The sequence below is a fragment of the Spea bombifrons genome, chromosome 8, assembly GCF_027358695.1.
Source record: "Spea bombifrons isolate aSpeBom1 chromosome 8, aSpeBom1.2.pri, whole genome shotgun sequence".
NCBI lineage: Eukaryota > Metazoa > Chordata > Amphibia > Anura > Pelobatidae > Spea > Spea bombifrons.
Window position 1 is genome coordinate 23675645 of NC_071094.1, and position 15029 is coordinate 23690673.

The 15029-nt window shown below is 36.2% G+C and overlaps 1 protein-coding gene across 3 annotated transcripts in view; it reads left to right on the forward strand.

Moving 5' to 3' along the window:
• The first annotated feature begins 9102 nt into the window (after positions 1-9102).
• Positions 9103-15029, forward strand: part of OPHN1 (oligophrenin 1) — a 35366-nt gene continuing 29439 nt past the window's right edge. For 2 of the 3 annotated variants that reach the window (XM_053474187.1, XM_053474189.1), the window contains exons 1-2: positions 9103-9260; positions 9951-10112. In XM_053474187.1, coding sequence (XP_053330162.1) covers positions 9959-10112 — 154 coding nt within the window. In that variant the 5' untranslated portion in view covers positions 9103-9260; positions 9951-9958. The remainder of the gene's footprint in view (positions 9261-9950; positions 10113-15029) is intronic. The other variant, XM_053474188.1, reaches the window with a different exon arrangement.

Below are 15029 nucleotides of genomic sequence, written 5' to 3' on the forward strand. Positions count from 1 at the left end.
AGCATTTACTTGGTCAATATCTACTTTTATTACACCCTTCCCAAAGTGAATGGGGCAAGGAGCAAGGGACTTATGGATAATATAATATAGTATAGTTACCTGTGTGTAGCTGTTACCATTGGAATCCTTTTGTGAGTTACCACTTTTTCTCTAAGGAATTCTGTAAGAATGTTTGTCACCCACATATGTGAAAACATTATCCAAATACCTTTGCTTGGATTTTGAAGAATGTCTAGCTCCTGGTAGCATACACCACATATTTATCTTTCAAATTTTCTTCTATTTTTACCCTTCCTTTTCCAACTCTCCGATGTCATTCGATTACAAACATAAACAGCAAGTCCCCAGACAACAGATGGATCCACACCCAGGATCTGAGGAAACAAAAAAAACAGAAAAGCTTCCAACCAGGGTACCAGGTGCTGCATTAAAGCAGCAGACTGCACCCATTTCCAAGGAAAGCTTAATAGCACTAATATTATATATATATGTGTGTGTATATAATATATGTATGTATATATATATATATATATATATATATATATGTGTGTGTGTATATAATATATATATATATGTATATATATATGTATATAATATATATATAATATATATATATATATATATATATGTGTGTGTGTGTGTATATAATATATATATGTATATAATATATATATATGTATATATATATGTATATAATATATATATATGTATATATATATGTATATAATATATATATATGTATATATATATATGTATATAATATATATATATGTATATATATATGTATATAATATATATATATATGTATATAATATATATATATATGTATATAATATATATATATATATATATGTATATAATATATATATATATATATATGTATATAATATATATATATATATATATGTATATAATATATATATATATATGTGTGTGTATATAATATATATATGTGTGTATATAATATATATATATGTATATATATATATATGTATATAATATATATATATATATATATATGTGTGTGTGTGTATATAATATATATATATATGTGTATATAATATATATATATATATATGTGTATATAATATATATATATATATATGTGTATATAATATATATATATATATATGTGTATATAATATATATATATATGTGTATATAATATATATATATATATATGTGTATATAATATATATATATATATATGTGTATATAATATATATATATATATATGTGTATATAATATATATATATATATATGTGTATATAATATATATATATATATATATGTGTATATAATATATATATATATATGTGTATATGTATATATATATACAATTCAAAAGCTTAGGGTCACTTAGCTGTTTTCACGTAACAAAAGGAAATGTCTAGCTGTGTTATATAATCGGAAAAGTGTTTTCTAAAGATCAATTAGCCTTTTGATATATTTGATATATTTTTTAGTTTGTAAACTTGCAGGGCCCTCCTCACCTGTTGTTTCTGTAAGTCGAATTATGTTATATTCTACTTGTTATGTCCTGTCTATCCATTGTACAGCGCTACAGAATATGATGGCTCTATATAAAACAATAAATAATAATAATATATTTTTTTCCCTGCATTAATGCAATGATATATAATTTAGGATATATATTTTGTAAGAAAATAACTGACAATGGCATGTCTTTGCTACATACCTCACAAGAGTTTTCCAGCTGTGGAATGACTGGTACCTGTTCTATGGCTCTTTAAATAATGATTGCCCCACTTTAGAACTGTAACACTTTTTCTTATTGAAGACCTGAAAAGTTCATAGATTGAAGATCAACATATAGAAAAGATAGAATATAGAGTCTATATAACATTGTAGATGCCCAGAAATACTCACATACGATGTCAAAAGTCAAAGTCACATACGATAGATGGTTTATTTCTATCATGGGACAGCATTGGTGCCACACACACCTTTCTGCATGATCCAGCCAATATAGTGCTGATGACTGATGTGACCTGGGACCTATCCTTTAGGTTCAGCACTGTTTGTCACACAGTCTGCACATAATAAAACACACATTTCCATTTAAGATTAATAACCACCACACACGGTTTCATCAATAAACTAGCCAAGCATTTAATTGCCCCAGAAATACAACGTGCCAACGACGTATGGTGAAAATGTACTTGGTAAACCTTCATAACTACAGCATTCAGTAGCCCACAAAAGGAGGTCATTACCACATTTGGGAAGTCATGGCAAGAGACGGTAAGGATAAACAAGCAGGATCGATTGACTCACTTCACCAATGGTCTTCCAAGTGAACATGTTTTTGGATTAACACATTTCAGGAAGTATTGGGCTATTCAAGCACATTCGTTTTGAATAAGTGTAACACATATCGTTTTTGTTTATGGACCTATTATGTCAGCACCCAAACAAGACTATTGGTTAAATATTCATAGCACTGAACGTGGTTAAACATTGCTGTTATCTACTGGAGAGGACGTCTATGTTATTTTTGGCAAGGAGGTCGATTATGTTATCATCCTTATACTAGGGAAGTTATAATGTTTTTAAAGTTATCTCTTGCATTAGTTCTTATAAGTGTCAGCAGAATGTATATCCTGCTCAACTAGCTGTTATCTGTAGACTCACATTGTTTGCTAATTTGAGTCTTCTTCTTTTTATGTCTCTTCCTCCTCTTTTCTCTCTGTGTTTTTTCTACATGAAGAATGGAACTTAGGCATCATGCGCAGTAGGTCTCAGAAAGTCAGGCTTGTCCGGTTAGCTCACACATGAAGGGCTTGATTAAATAACCTGTCTAAATTCTAATTAGTGGTTTTAAAAAATGCATGGTTTGCAATTTAACTTCCTGACTAAACACCAAATAGTGACTATGAATTCTGGACTGCAAGAAACTTGCTCGAATCCACAAGACATGTCTAAAAGAACTTTGATATGGGATAAAAAAGGTCAAAGAAACACAAAGACAGACAAAGCTAAAACATAGGTGGTAGCATAAAATAGTCAGTTCCAAAAGGACAGCTTCTTATCCAACCATCCACTTTCACTTTCATCCCAGTATTTGACAAATGTATCTTTGTTCTTATTTTTAGAACCTGACTCTATCAGCTGATACATTATCAGCGTTAAAAGCAAAACAGGAATAATAGCCATCCAAATTAACATAAGAAAACACAAAGTGATTTACATCACTGTATGTACCCCACTGGTTGTAATGAGCTTCTGTTGCAGCAACTACCTGCTCAAAAATGATTTTCTCTGATCATACTGGGCACGCAAAGCTTAGAACATGGAGGCAGCACACAATGTTATATATACATATATAAACACTATAAAAATGGGGAAAATAAAAAGATCTGCTTACCAATATCTCTCTCTGTGGAGAGGAAAAACATAATTTATGTCCAAACGCACCAAGGAAGATATAAGTCTGAAAGTGTTAACATGGTCATTTTAGTAGAATTAGTGCCTGCACATATATTATACAATAATTACTCCTTAATAATTAATCCTTAATGTTTATATATTAATGTGTTCTCTGAAAAACATAAATAAGAATAAAGATCTTTATAGCCCACTGAGGTATATTCATGTTTGATATAAAGACCAACACAAAACATGATTAGCTCTGTACTGTCGCCTCACTACATTTCATTGTATGTTTGCAGCAAATACATCTGTCCTATTAAAAAGCTTTTAAATTTGATTTTTAATCAAATAGTTTCTCTCCACCAAATGTATCGGTTTGTCTTAGTCTGTCAATTCTTGTCTTGTCATATCCCTTGAATTTATGTATTGTATTAAGCGCTGCGTAAACTGTTGGCGCTATATAAATAAAAGATAATAATAATAATAATAATATAGCTAGAGTAAATTTGGGGTATATTGAATCCTGCCTTGTTCACTTTGTGATCTATTTATGTGGGTTGTCCCCAGCCCAAGTTCCCATTCCTGTTTTACCATGTTGTCATGATATCATATGGTTGGCATTCTATATCAGGTCACAAGTGAAGGATACTATGGGGGTCTGCAGAGACCTCCCTAGCTTAAATGGGCTAATTTCAAGGGAGATCTTTGATACGCCACTGTGCTCACAGGGGTTCATTCTTTGTAGTAGCGGTTTGCTGGATAGTTGAGCATTTTAATCTTCTTGTAGTTCTATACAATATGAAGCTCCAGCCTTAGCATCTCCTACAAAAAGAGCTGGGTTAGCCATTTACAAATCTTAGTAAGTCAATTCAAGTATGCATTATGCAGGGCCATCACAGTCTTTTTACAGGAAAAACGTTCTAGGATGTGTCCTTCATAATGCCTAGAGAGTTGAAAATCACCATTCAGCTAACTCCCTCTTTAGGACATAATTGTGGCAAGCTTTTCTTTTGGAAGGATCTCTAGCTTTATATGTCATTGTTCTATCACTATCCTTTTGGCTTGGCTGACCTGTGCCATTATTCTTCCAATATTTCCCTAACTAGGTGGCAGCTTGCAGCAAAGCTGTAATTTGATGGTGGGATGTGGTTTTACAATGGAGCTTTTACCCAATGCGTTTTCCATTGACAGTAGACACTCACATTACAGTCGTGCGTTTAGTAAATTAGAAAGCACAATCTGAGTGCCAACCACAAGTAACAGATGGCATAGAGCAGCTTTGTTTCTAACTGGCCATCGAGTAGACGGAGGGATTACTTTTCTAATTTTGGACAATGTGAAGTTTATTAGCATATTGATTTAAACACTACAACAGAAAAAAAAGAACATTGAGAAAAGGTAATTAAATAAAAACACATATATACATGTCCAAATAGACACACACAGGATTTTTCAGCAGTCAACAATCCACCTTATTAGTACAAAGCAAGGGGCATCATGGGCACCCTGACTGGTCTGCGTCTGCACGGCCCCATACACAACAAACTGCGATGCGCTGTGCGTTCTATCAGAACCAGTAGCTTGTGTGTTGGATTTGACCACATGAGCCAGCCTTTGCTCCCCATCAATTAGCCTTGGCTGCCCATGACCCTGTCACCGGTTCACCGCTTCCTTGGATCACTTTTGATAGGTACTGATCACTGCAGACCGGGAACAACCCACAAGAGCTGCAGTTTTGGAGATGCTCTGACCCAGTTGTCTAGCCGTCACACATTGGCCCTTGTCAAAGTCTCTCAAATCCTTACACTTGCCCATTTTCCTGCTTCTAACTACATCAACGAAATGTTCACTTCCTAACATATCCTACCAACAGACAGGTGCCATGATAACAAGATAATATTATTCACTTGACCTGTCAGTGGTCATAATGTCATGGCTGATTAGTATATGTTGAAAATTCTAGTTTGGAAAGTTCATTTGTTTAAACATCTTTTGTATTTATTTTTAAGCATCTTTTTTCATGTCTTATTTGTAACTGTATATTCCTTACTTTTATTTTACCCTGTGTTCTTTCATTATATTGTCCAAATTATATACATATTTAATCCCCATTGTGCTTTTTAACTACTTTTTTCCAACGTTTTAAGTTGTTTTTCATTTCATAAACTGAATCATTGAGGTACTTTAATCATGTCATTTGCATTTCTCCCAATACTTTAGTTGGTTAAAGTGGCTAATTTTTATGGGTGTGAGGTTGGTAACGTGGCTATGGGGTACCCCGCTACCAAAACATTTTTACCCCCGCCACCAAAACTTTTTTATGTAACATTGGACTATTTTGAGTACAGTCAGACAATATGTTATACCATTGCTCAGATTACGGCCATTTATCTCGCAGAACATGCAGAGGTATGTTCCAGTTTTAGTCATTTATGTATTGAGAAGCTTTTTTTTTTATAAATAAAAAAACATAGATGGCAGTGAAAAATAAAGATAAATCTTTGTATCAAATTATATTTTATAACTATATTTGACTATAATATATGAAATTACCATCTAGAAATAATCTTTCTTTAAATTATAAAAAAGCTTGCAATAGATCTAATATTTTTTCCTTTATTGTCAGCAAGCTGGTAAGTGAAGTGTTAGGGATTTCACTTTATGTAAGTTTTATAAGTATAAGTGCTGTGTATTATGGGGTTGATTTTCTTGTCCAACAGTCACACAAGTACACACTGGGTGTGCTGGATCTTTGGATGGAATTTACTGCGCATCAGCTGTCAGGCAGCTATAAGCCTGATATCCTTATAGCGGCTCACACATTAATGAGCTTTAAAAAGCATCAGAATTAGAATTCTAAATAATGAGAGGAATGCTAGCTTCTAGTATATCACATCTCATTCTTACAAGTGTCTGATCATTCCAGTTATGTCAGGAATGTCACAGTTTGATGTATTTTTACATCAATTTGTTTCTCTTCCTAATATGTGGTATTCTGGACAGACAAATTGTAGCAAGCTTGAAATAAAACAAAAAAACCACCTCAAACATATACTTTCAAATCAGTTATGTGAATGTCTTCTGATGGATCTATTAAAAGTCTATAGGGCCTCTTTTTAGTAATTGGATTTTGCATATAAAAGCAAAAGTGTAGGAGGAAGTTGTTGTTTCATGTGGTGGTTGCACAATAATATAATAATAATAGAAACACAGAATTACTTTGAAGATAAGAACCATTCTGTCCATCTCATCTGCCCACTGTTTCCTTCAGAATGGCACTGAAAATGATGTGGTTAAATACCAGATATAGTAAAATACCCTATAAGGTCTGATATTAAGATATTATGTGAGATATTTAATAGTTGGCTGAGGGTCGGTGCTTCAATTGGGCCACCCAGGCAAATGGGGGGTTTTGCCAGTCCTAGGGCTGGTCAGGAGGGGGGGGGTCAAAGTATCACCACTACTTGCCAATGATCCACACTGTCTGCAAAGGCAGGATTGTGGGGCTGCTTGACAGGACAGTGTCCCAAAAATCACAAAACAAGGCACTTGGGAGGTAAGTGTGACCAAAGCAATGGTTTTTCCAAGGACTATTTCACATGCTCTTGTCCAGAGCAGGTAAATAGGGTGACCACATTCAGCCATTTTTCCAGGACACATATATTTCACTGTGATTGTTGTGTAAGAGTGTATCACATGGTTCTACAAAAATCCCTAACATCCCTAATAATCTGTAAAAACCCTAAAATCTATTCTACTTAAAACCCAAGGACTTGTCTCTATCTTACAATGTTGTAAGATGTATTGTATAAAACATCCCCTGTCTATTTTCTTTGTACTTTTATCTACCATGTTATCTCCCCTTTACATTTCTCCCTTCTCCATAGTTAGTTTTACAATCAACTCTACAAGGATATTTATCAAATCACGTTATCAGATTTATCTTATGATGTCAAAGTGGAAAAACCAGATGCTTATGTGGACGAGCCAAAGCTGAGCTTCTGTGAATGCACTTGCTGTTAGGGTCAATCATTCTTCATACCCTATACAGGGTAATTTATTTAGAAGCACGGATATGTTTATGTTATTGTATAAAGGTCTGGGCCCTGTTCTCCATCTGTAGCAGTATGTTTAAATGCACGTTAATGTTATTGTTATTACGTTTTCTTTGTTAAATATTTACATCTACCCCTATTATAACAGTGAGATGAAGTCTGCTGGCACTTGGAAGATTGCATTAAGCAGAATGCTTAGCAGAACAATGATTGAGGGGGTGTAGTGATTCTAAATAATTTTAAACTTTTTCAGTGGGTATTCGGGGGTCCACAGATGGGACACAAAGAAAGAGAAACTAAAAGACTACATAAAGAAAACATATCAGCAACAATCAGCCTTAGTTACGCAATTGTACTTATAAACAACACCATGAATGAAGACATTGTCAGTCACTCAGCATAGATTTATATTGCCATTTTTTTTTGTTAATGGGAGCATAGCCTGATACATGCTGAGGAGTACACATAAATCTCTACATGGGTTCCAGGAGAAGGATGATGATCTGCCTGACATGACCATGCTGAAAAAACGTCCGTTCGGAGCATATGATATGCAGCTGAACATCGATGGTGTCCAACTATGCCAGATCTTCCATGAACCTTACCACCCCCGCCTTCCATACATATGACGACATCTATTTCCATGATGTTGTGTCTGACAGTTTACTAGTACGCCAGAAGGTCCCCTGCTCTACCAAAGTTAACACTTTAGGAACATCATCAGTAATAATCATACCTGAGAACTCTCTGGATTTTGTGGGGTTGGGCGTGCTGCAACGCTGTGACCCAGAGGTTCCCTGTGTTGACCTGGTAGAAGCGGCACTTCAGCCGGAATCTCTGGGTCACGACATTGCCGCATGCCCTACTCCCCACACGTTTCCCCTTCATTCCCCAACATCAGTGGGACAACCACGACATCAGCATTAACGCCCACTGACATCAAATGCTTGGTAGCCCGGGGGCAGACAGTGGCCAATACTCACCTGATCCGCTGCTACACCTTCCGCCCATCCATGAGCTTCATGAGTATAAAAACATAACGTGCGGCCCCTGGCCTTAAAGCGACAGGACCACCTAGTCATCCCAAGTCTGGCCCCAACTGTTACCATAGAAACTGTGCATTTCAGAAGAAATAATAAAATGACAGCTCAGATAAAGTTTATTAACATTCCAGAGAGTGCAATTAATGTTTATGTGGGACAGCACCTTTATTTGCTAAGTGAGTTCCTATTTTCTATAGGAAATTCATAGGTTGCCTTTAATTACAATGTTAGAATTTGTTGAAGAATTCCTGTGCAGTGGAAGTCTTTTTGGGTAAAAAAAAACCCAACGCCATATAAAGTATCTGCCGTTCTTGCTGTAATGTGTCTGCTGTGTACATTGTAACATATAACTTAACCCCTCATCCAGTAGGTAAGGGAGCTGCGGTGCCCATTCCGTAGCCGGATATAGAAACCAAATGTAGGAAGCGGCGTTTCCTTGAAGGATGAAGGAAAACGAAACGTAGCCTCTGTCTCTTTAAAAGGAGAGAGCAGGCAGGAGAGGAGGCGGGGCTTACCCAGCCAGGGCTGCTCTCTGCATTGGGAAGGAGGCACAGGGAAATCTTCCTGGGGGGAGCTGGTGGCTTTAACCCCGAGCGCTGACAACACGGACCTTTGTCATTTGCAGCCACTTGCCCCCGCATGATTGCCAGTGATGAGAGCGATACACCCACAATCTATCCTCTCCTCCATCACTGCACTGCCTGCCTGAAAGAGAAAGACCCCCAGACAGCATCCTCCCTGCGCCCTCCATCATCCAGATCACAGCAGGTAGGGGGAGAAACTTCTGCACCCACTGTTCTTCTTCTTCATCATCATCATCATCATTATTATTATTATTATTATTATTAGGGATTTCCTGATCGTGGGCGAGTCATATAAACTGCTGGGTGGCCCATTCGTTTACAGTAACGATCATTCATTGATCCTGAAAGCCAGGCGATCACAGTATAATGAGAACCTCATGTTATGAAGATGGGAGGAGGGGGGATCTTGTGAATTTAAGTAACATGAGTTACATTTAAAAACAAAAGGGCAAGAATTGTGATTCATTATGTGTTTTTGCTACAGTTAAACATGTTTTATGGTCAGTGGGCTATTGTTCCAGCCTATCTGCCATTGTTCACTGTATCTAGGATTTAGGAAGCGGGAGATGCACTGGATGTTTATCTGTCATGATATATGACAGAGACAAACATGACATTCTAGATTAGCTGCTCTCCAAGGATTTTCAGGAAGGAGCCTAGGCTGCCAGAGCCATGAAAATCAATGATCATATGGTATATATTTTGCTGTCCAGATCAGCATATGATGGTTGATGACTCGATAATGAAATGATTGTTTTATGTACAATCTTCAAATAACATAATAACGAAAAATAATTGTTATGTTTAGGCATTAATGTTTTATGCTGAATGTTTTGGCGTTCGGCTCCTCATGTTTTATTTTTTGCTCCGAAAGCAGGCGCCATGGGTCACTCCCCTCTCGAATTCAGTGACTGTTATCTGGACAGCCCTTGCTTCAGAGATAGCTTGAAGGGTTACGAACAAGAGCTTGAGAGGACCAACAAGTTCATAAAAGATGTTATTAAGGATGGAAACTCCTTGATTAGCGCAATAAAAGGTAAATAAGACCACGTTATTACTCCCCTATTCAACACTGACCAGCATTATTAGCAGGTTGTAGTAACAATGTCCTATTCATGTTGAATGTTCTGATATATTATGATCTCAACCCGAAAAATGTGATTTATATATATATATATATATATATATATATATATGAGAGAGAGACATTATGAAGCTAATTGTAAGCATATGAAGTAGTCTGCAGGTCATCTTCATAAAGAACAATTCTGGAGTTAAGTTCTCTGGTGGAGCCATCGCTATAGCAACCTGGCAATTGCCCCGCATTTACCACTTAGTCCAAGCATTGCACCTTTTATGGATGGCCTCATCTGTAACTGAAACGAGACAAGTCTAACAGGAATTCCATTTTCAATTGGCTGCACTTAGTTGTGTGCCTGAAAAAATGCACGCAGCAGTTATTGTATTGTGAGCAAACACAACATGACAATCTTTAACCATGTAATTATAAAGCTGAGACATATGTTACAATCACTGGTGATAATGTACACATATATGATCCATATTACAGTACGTTTATATTGCGCCAGTACGTTCCTTAATGCTGTTATAATAGGGGACGCGTTAAGATTATTGGGACACAATGAGAAGAGGGCCCTGCTCTTGCAAGCTTGCAATCTATTGTAACCATAGTTGTACTGACATGGACCGCAAAGTCCTGAACCTTCGTCTGTTCTGCATATACAGTATATCCCAATCTCCCAGTTCACTCCTTACGTAGAAACAGACCCTGCAGATGCACTCGATGGGTGGGATGATAGAAATATGATACATATGATAGAAACGTGTATAAAAGTATTAACTGTTTGCACATAATGCAGTGGTTTTGATGATTATGATCTTGAATATATTTTACAAGTTTCTGAACATATATATGTCTTTGGAACATTTACACAAAAATAGATATGAAGGGGAACTCTACATGTGAATATTGTAGGATCCAGGTGTTGTAATTTGTACATTTTGTGTGTAAGTCATTTGTAGGTCTGTTAGCTTTTCCTATTTGCCGATGTATTATGGGTCCCTAGAGCTGTAAATGAATCATTTTTAAAGGCATGTAAACATGGAAAAATATTTGTGCATTAGCAAATATGTGATTTGTATTTACCTCTACCACTTCTGATGGGACGCTGTTCCATGTATCTACCACACTGCCGGTAAAGTAGCTTCACCCCATTTCAAAGACTTCTTGTCTCCGTGGTGCTTTGTTTATTTTCTCTGCTCGGATAGTTTGTACAATCAACCTAATTTATTGCCAAATCTTGCATGTGAGCGCTCTGCAGTCGTATAAATGATGTGGACTACTGCTGAGTAAGAATGGGTGTATGATTTGTTTGTTCATGATGCTGAAGATCAGTGTGGGGGCTGGATGCAGCCAAGTTTTACCATCTGTGTTCTCGCACATATTTAATTTTCTTCTTTTTGTATAAAATGTTCAACTGCATATTTACTAATGAGACCCAAATGCCTTGTAGGTAGCGTTGTTATGGTTACCTCTGGTATTTCAGAACACTGACTACGTGCATCGTGATCAATGGTTCCAGGCCAAGACAAATCTTAGGCGGTCTCATTTTGTGCTATATGGATATATTACTTCTACATTTTGTATGGATTTACCCAGCCCTATACACCCAAGTATTCCCTTACTGGGGCTTATTAAGTGGTTAACTAGGCCACGTGCCTATGGACACAGTGGATTTGTTTACACAAAATGTATTAACTATATGGCCATGAAGGACCCGCTGAACATCCTAATGCCAGGTCACATCTTCGGCACCTAAGTGTTATGGAGCATTTTCCAAGCAGCAAGCCCTACTTTAAGTTTAAGATATAGGACATATGTGCGAACATCTCAAACCTGAACCATGTCTGAGGAATCTGGGCAGTTGTAGAAAACAACCAGCAGATCTTCTAACATTGGTTTTGTTTTCCGTGTATATTTCTGCTGTCCTGTAAGACCACCGCACACGAGGGCCACTCTGTCAGTATTCACATCGCTTGTCTAATAAGCAGAGCAATTACACTTTATGGGCCACATCTTATTGAATAAGCCCATCCTCATGATCATGTAGGGTCTTACAATGTAAGTTTATAATATGCTTCTATGATTGCATAATATAGAATACTATAGCATGCCTGTAAATAAGGAAGATATTATACATATGGTTCATGGTTGCAATATTTTGTTCATATGTCTTACTTGACTCAATCATTTCTAGGAAGTTAACCATGAAAAGATTTCAGACCAAAAAATAAATAGAAAGGCATGTTCCCAGTCGGTTTCCTCAATATTTGTATTAATATTTTTTCCATTAATGTATACATACTTGAGAAGATTATTAAAATGTTGCAGAATACTTAAGTGCCCCTCTTATTCAGAATGATTGGAAAACACTGTGCTTGAGACATTTTTTGTTTTTTTACTGATTCATTATCGAGGTTCTGCATATATTCACGGTGTTGGTGGCTGTGGTTGTCTCTTTAACAGCAGCGTTGTATGTATGACTTGTTGATCACAGTTTTTGAGTAGAGGTGCATTATCAAAAACCTCCACCCCCAACCACCACCACCTGCTTGGGATCCCAGAATCAATAATTCTTGATTGCTAACGTGGTAGTGTCTGGAGGAATATCAATAATCCGAAGGCGTGTTCGAGACCATAACATGCTGGAATAGAATGTTTTTTGTTTAAATGTATGAAACCCTGCTGTGAAAATCTGTAATTAGAGGTCTCTGACTCCTACCTACATCCTAAAAATAGGGAGCTTCTATGAGGACTTTTTAGTTTAGTGACTTATCTGGTAAAGCAACCTTTTGTTGTCCAGTACAGCAAAATAACTTTCTAAAAATATCAAGTTAATAGACAAGAAACTTGTCATTGCACATGGCGATACATCTCGATGCTGATGTGTGGGAATTCATCATGCGTGTGCCATTCATTGCAAATCAAAGTGATTTCCAGCCGCTCACTTTCATGAATCCCACCAAAGGAAAGGGAAACAGGAAGACGTTCTGTGGTATGGCGTGCGATGAGCGCACCGTAGCCTAAAGATCCCGTGTGCAAGCATGGAGAAATATTATATGAAAACGGATACGTTCAAGTGGCAACCTTCCGTTCTCCTATAAACAAATGGAAAACAAAGGTTATCATGGTATTTTCACTTTTGTGTATTTAAAAGTGAAAAGTGTTCCCATATTATGTTCTTGTTGTTGAAGTTTTACCATTATGTGTGATTGCTCTTCTATATGTGCCTATATGTATAACCCACAATTGTTTAATGGTGTTTCGCTTAGAAAAACATTAATTGCTCTTTGTAGTTAGGTAAATAAACCTAAGCTGATTACCTTTTTATTCCTTTCCCTGAAGATTTAATCACATCAAAAAGTTTGTTTTTCAACAATCTATCATAAAATCTATGACTAATAGAACATTTACACAATTTTTTTATTAATTTATTTTTGGAAGAATCTAAGACTTCAACAATGCTAAGAAGAATGCTGCATTTGGTTACAAAAGTGTAAAGGTCATCAGAGTAGGTCGAACAGAACCTTTTAATATTTAGCTTTATGAAGGCAAACAATACGCAGTGTTACCAGGAGACCTGAAAGACTCCCACCAAGGTGATCGATAGCACCTGGTTTCTGTCATAGCTTGAATCTCAAATGGTTTTGGTGGGGACTGAATTCACAAACATTGCACCCGAGAAACCTGGTGTACCAATTAATGTTTTTCGCCATCAACATGACTCGCCAAGGGAGTGTTTATTGTGAGAAGACCAAAGTTGGCCTTCAAAATAATGGACTAAATTATGGACGTATTATTGGGCCATATCTGACCTTTAGGAGAACTAATTACTGGAACAGAGAGGAAACCCTTAAATACCTAACAAACGGGAACTTCCCACTTAACTGGAAGGTGGGAATTTCCATCAAGGCTGCTTCGACTTTAATCCAGTTCAATTGTTTAGAGGTTACATCAGAGTTGTTTGGGTAGAGTTGGAAAGACCCATATGTAGACCAAGTGAAAACCATAAATTTGAAAGCATGCGAAATGTATGTCAATACATATTTTGTGTATTTACAAAATCTGTTTATTCCTGTATCATTTGAAACCATCTTGAATAAAAATAACCTTCAGGGCAAGAATGGGTAGGTAGGTGGGCCAGCCAGGTGCTCTGCATATAATGCGTCTACAGTTTAGCATTCATTTTGCTATATATAAGCTTCTAATGTCTGAAACTATTAACATATTGTATAGCACTGCTCTATTGTTTTTGTTACTAAACTAGCGTATGTGTCTGTCATTGAAGTAATCTGCACCTTTTCTCTTTATCTCTCTTTCCTTCTCATTTTCTCTCACATTTTCTTTTTATTTATGTTTTTTCTATTTTTTTTAACCTCCATGCACAACATTATCTGGCAGCCCTTTGTTCATGCCCTTGCACACAACACTGTGTATGCAACCTGGTGTGTTATAAGTGAGTTAATGTATGGTGAGTTTACGCTCATCTACATATTTGTAGACATAAATTTAACTCAAATTTTGTAGATGATTAAATTGTATCATTTTAATCATTTGGAGATGCTCCCATTAGTGGTTTAATGCATTTTCCACCTCCATTAAACTTGATTAAAGTTTAGTTTAGTCATTGAATCAACCTCAATATTTCTTGGTTAAAATGTACACTTCCTTCCTTCTTATCTTACCATTATATGGCCACCTTTGAATGATCAACAGGTCAGACAGGTTTTTTTATATTGAATATTAATATACCTACCGACTGTAACAGAATCTCCTCTTTTTCCATTGAGAAGTTAACCCAATCTTGCCATTTGTTAGTTAGAAATGTATCACCCTAACCCTGTTACCACAATCAAGCCTTTTGTATCATGT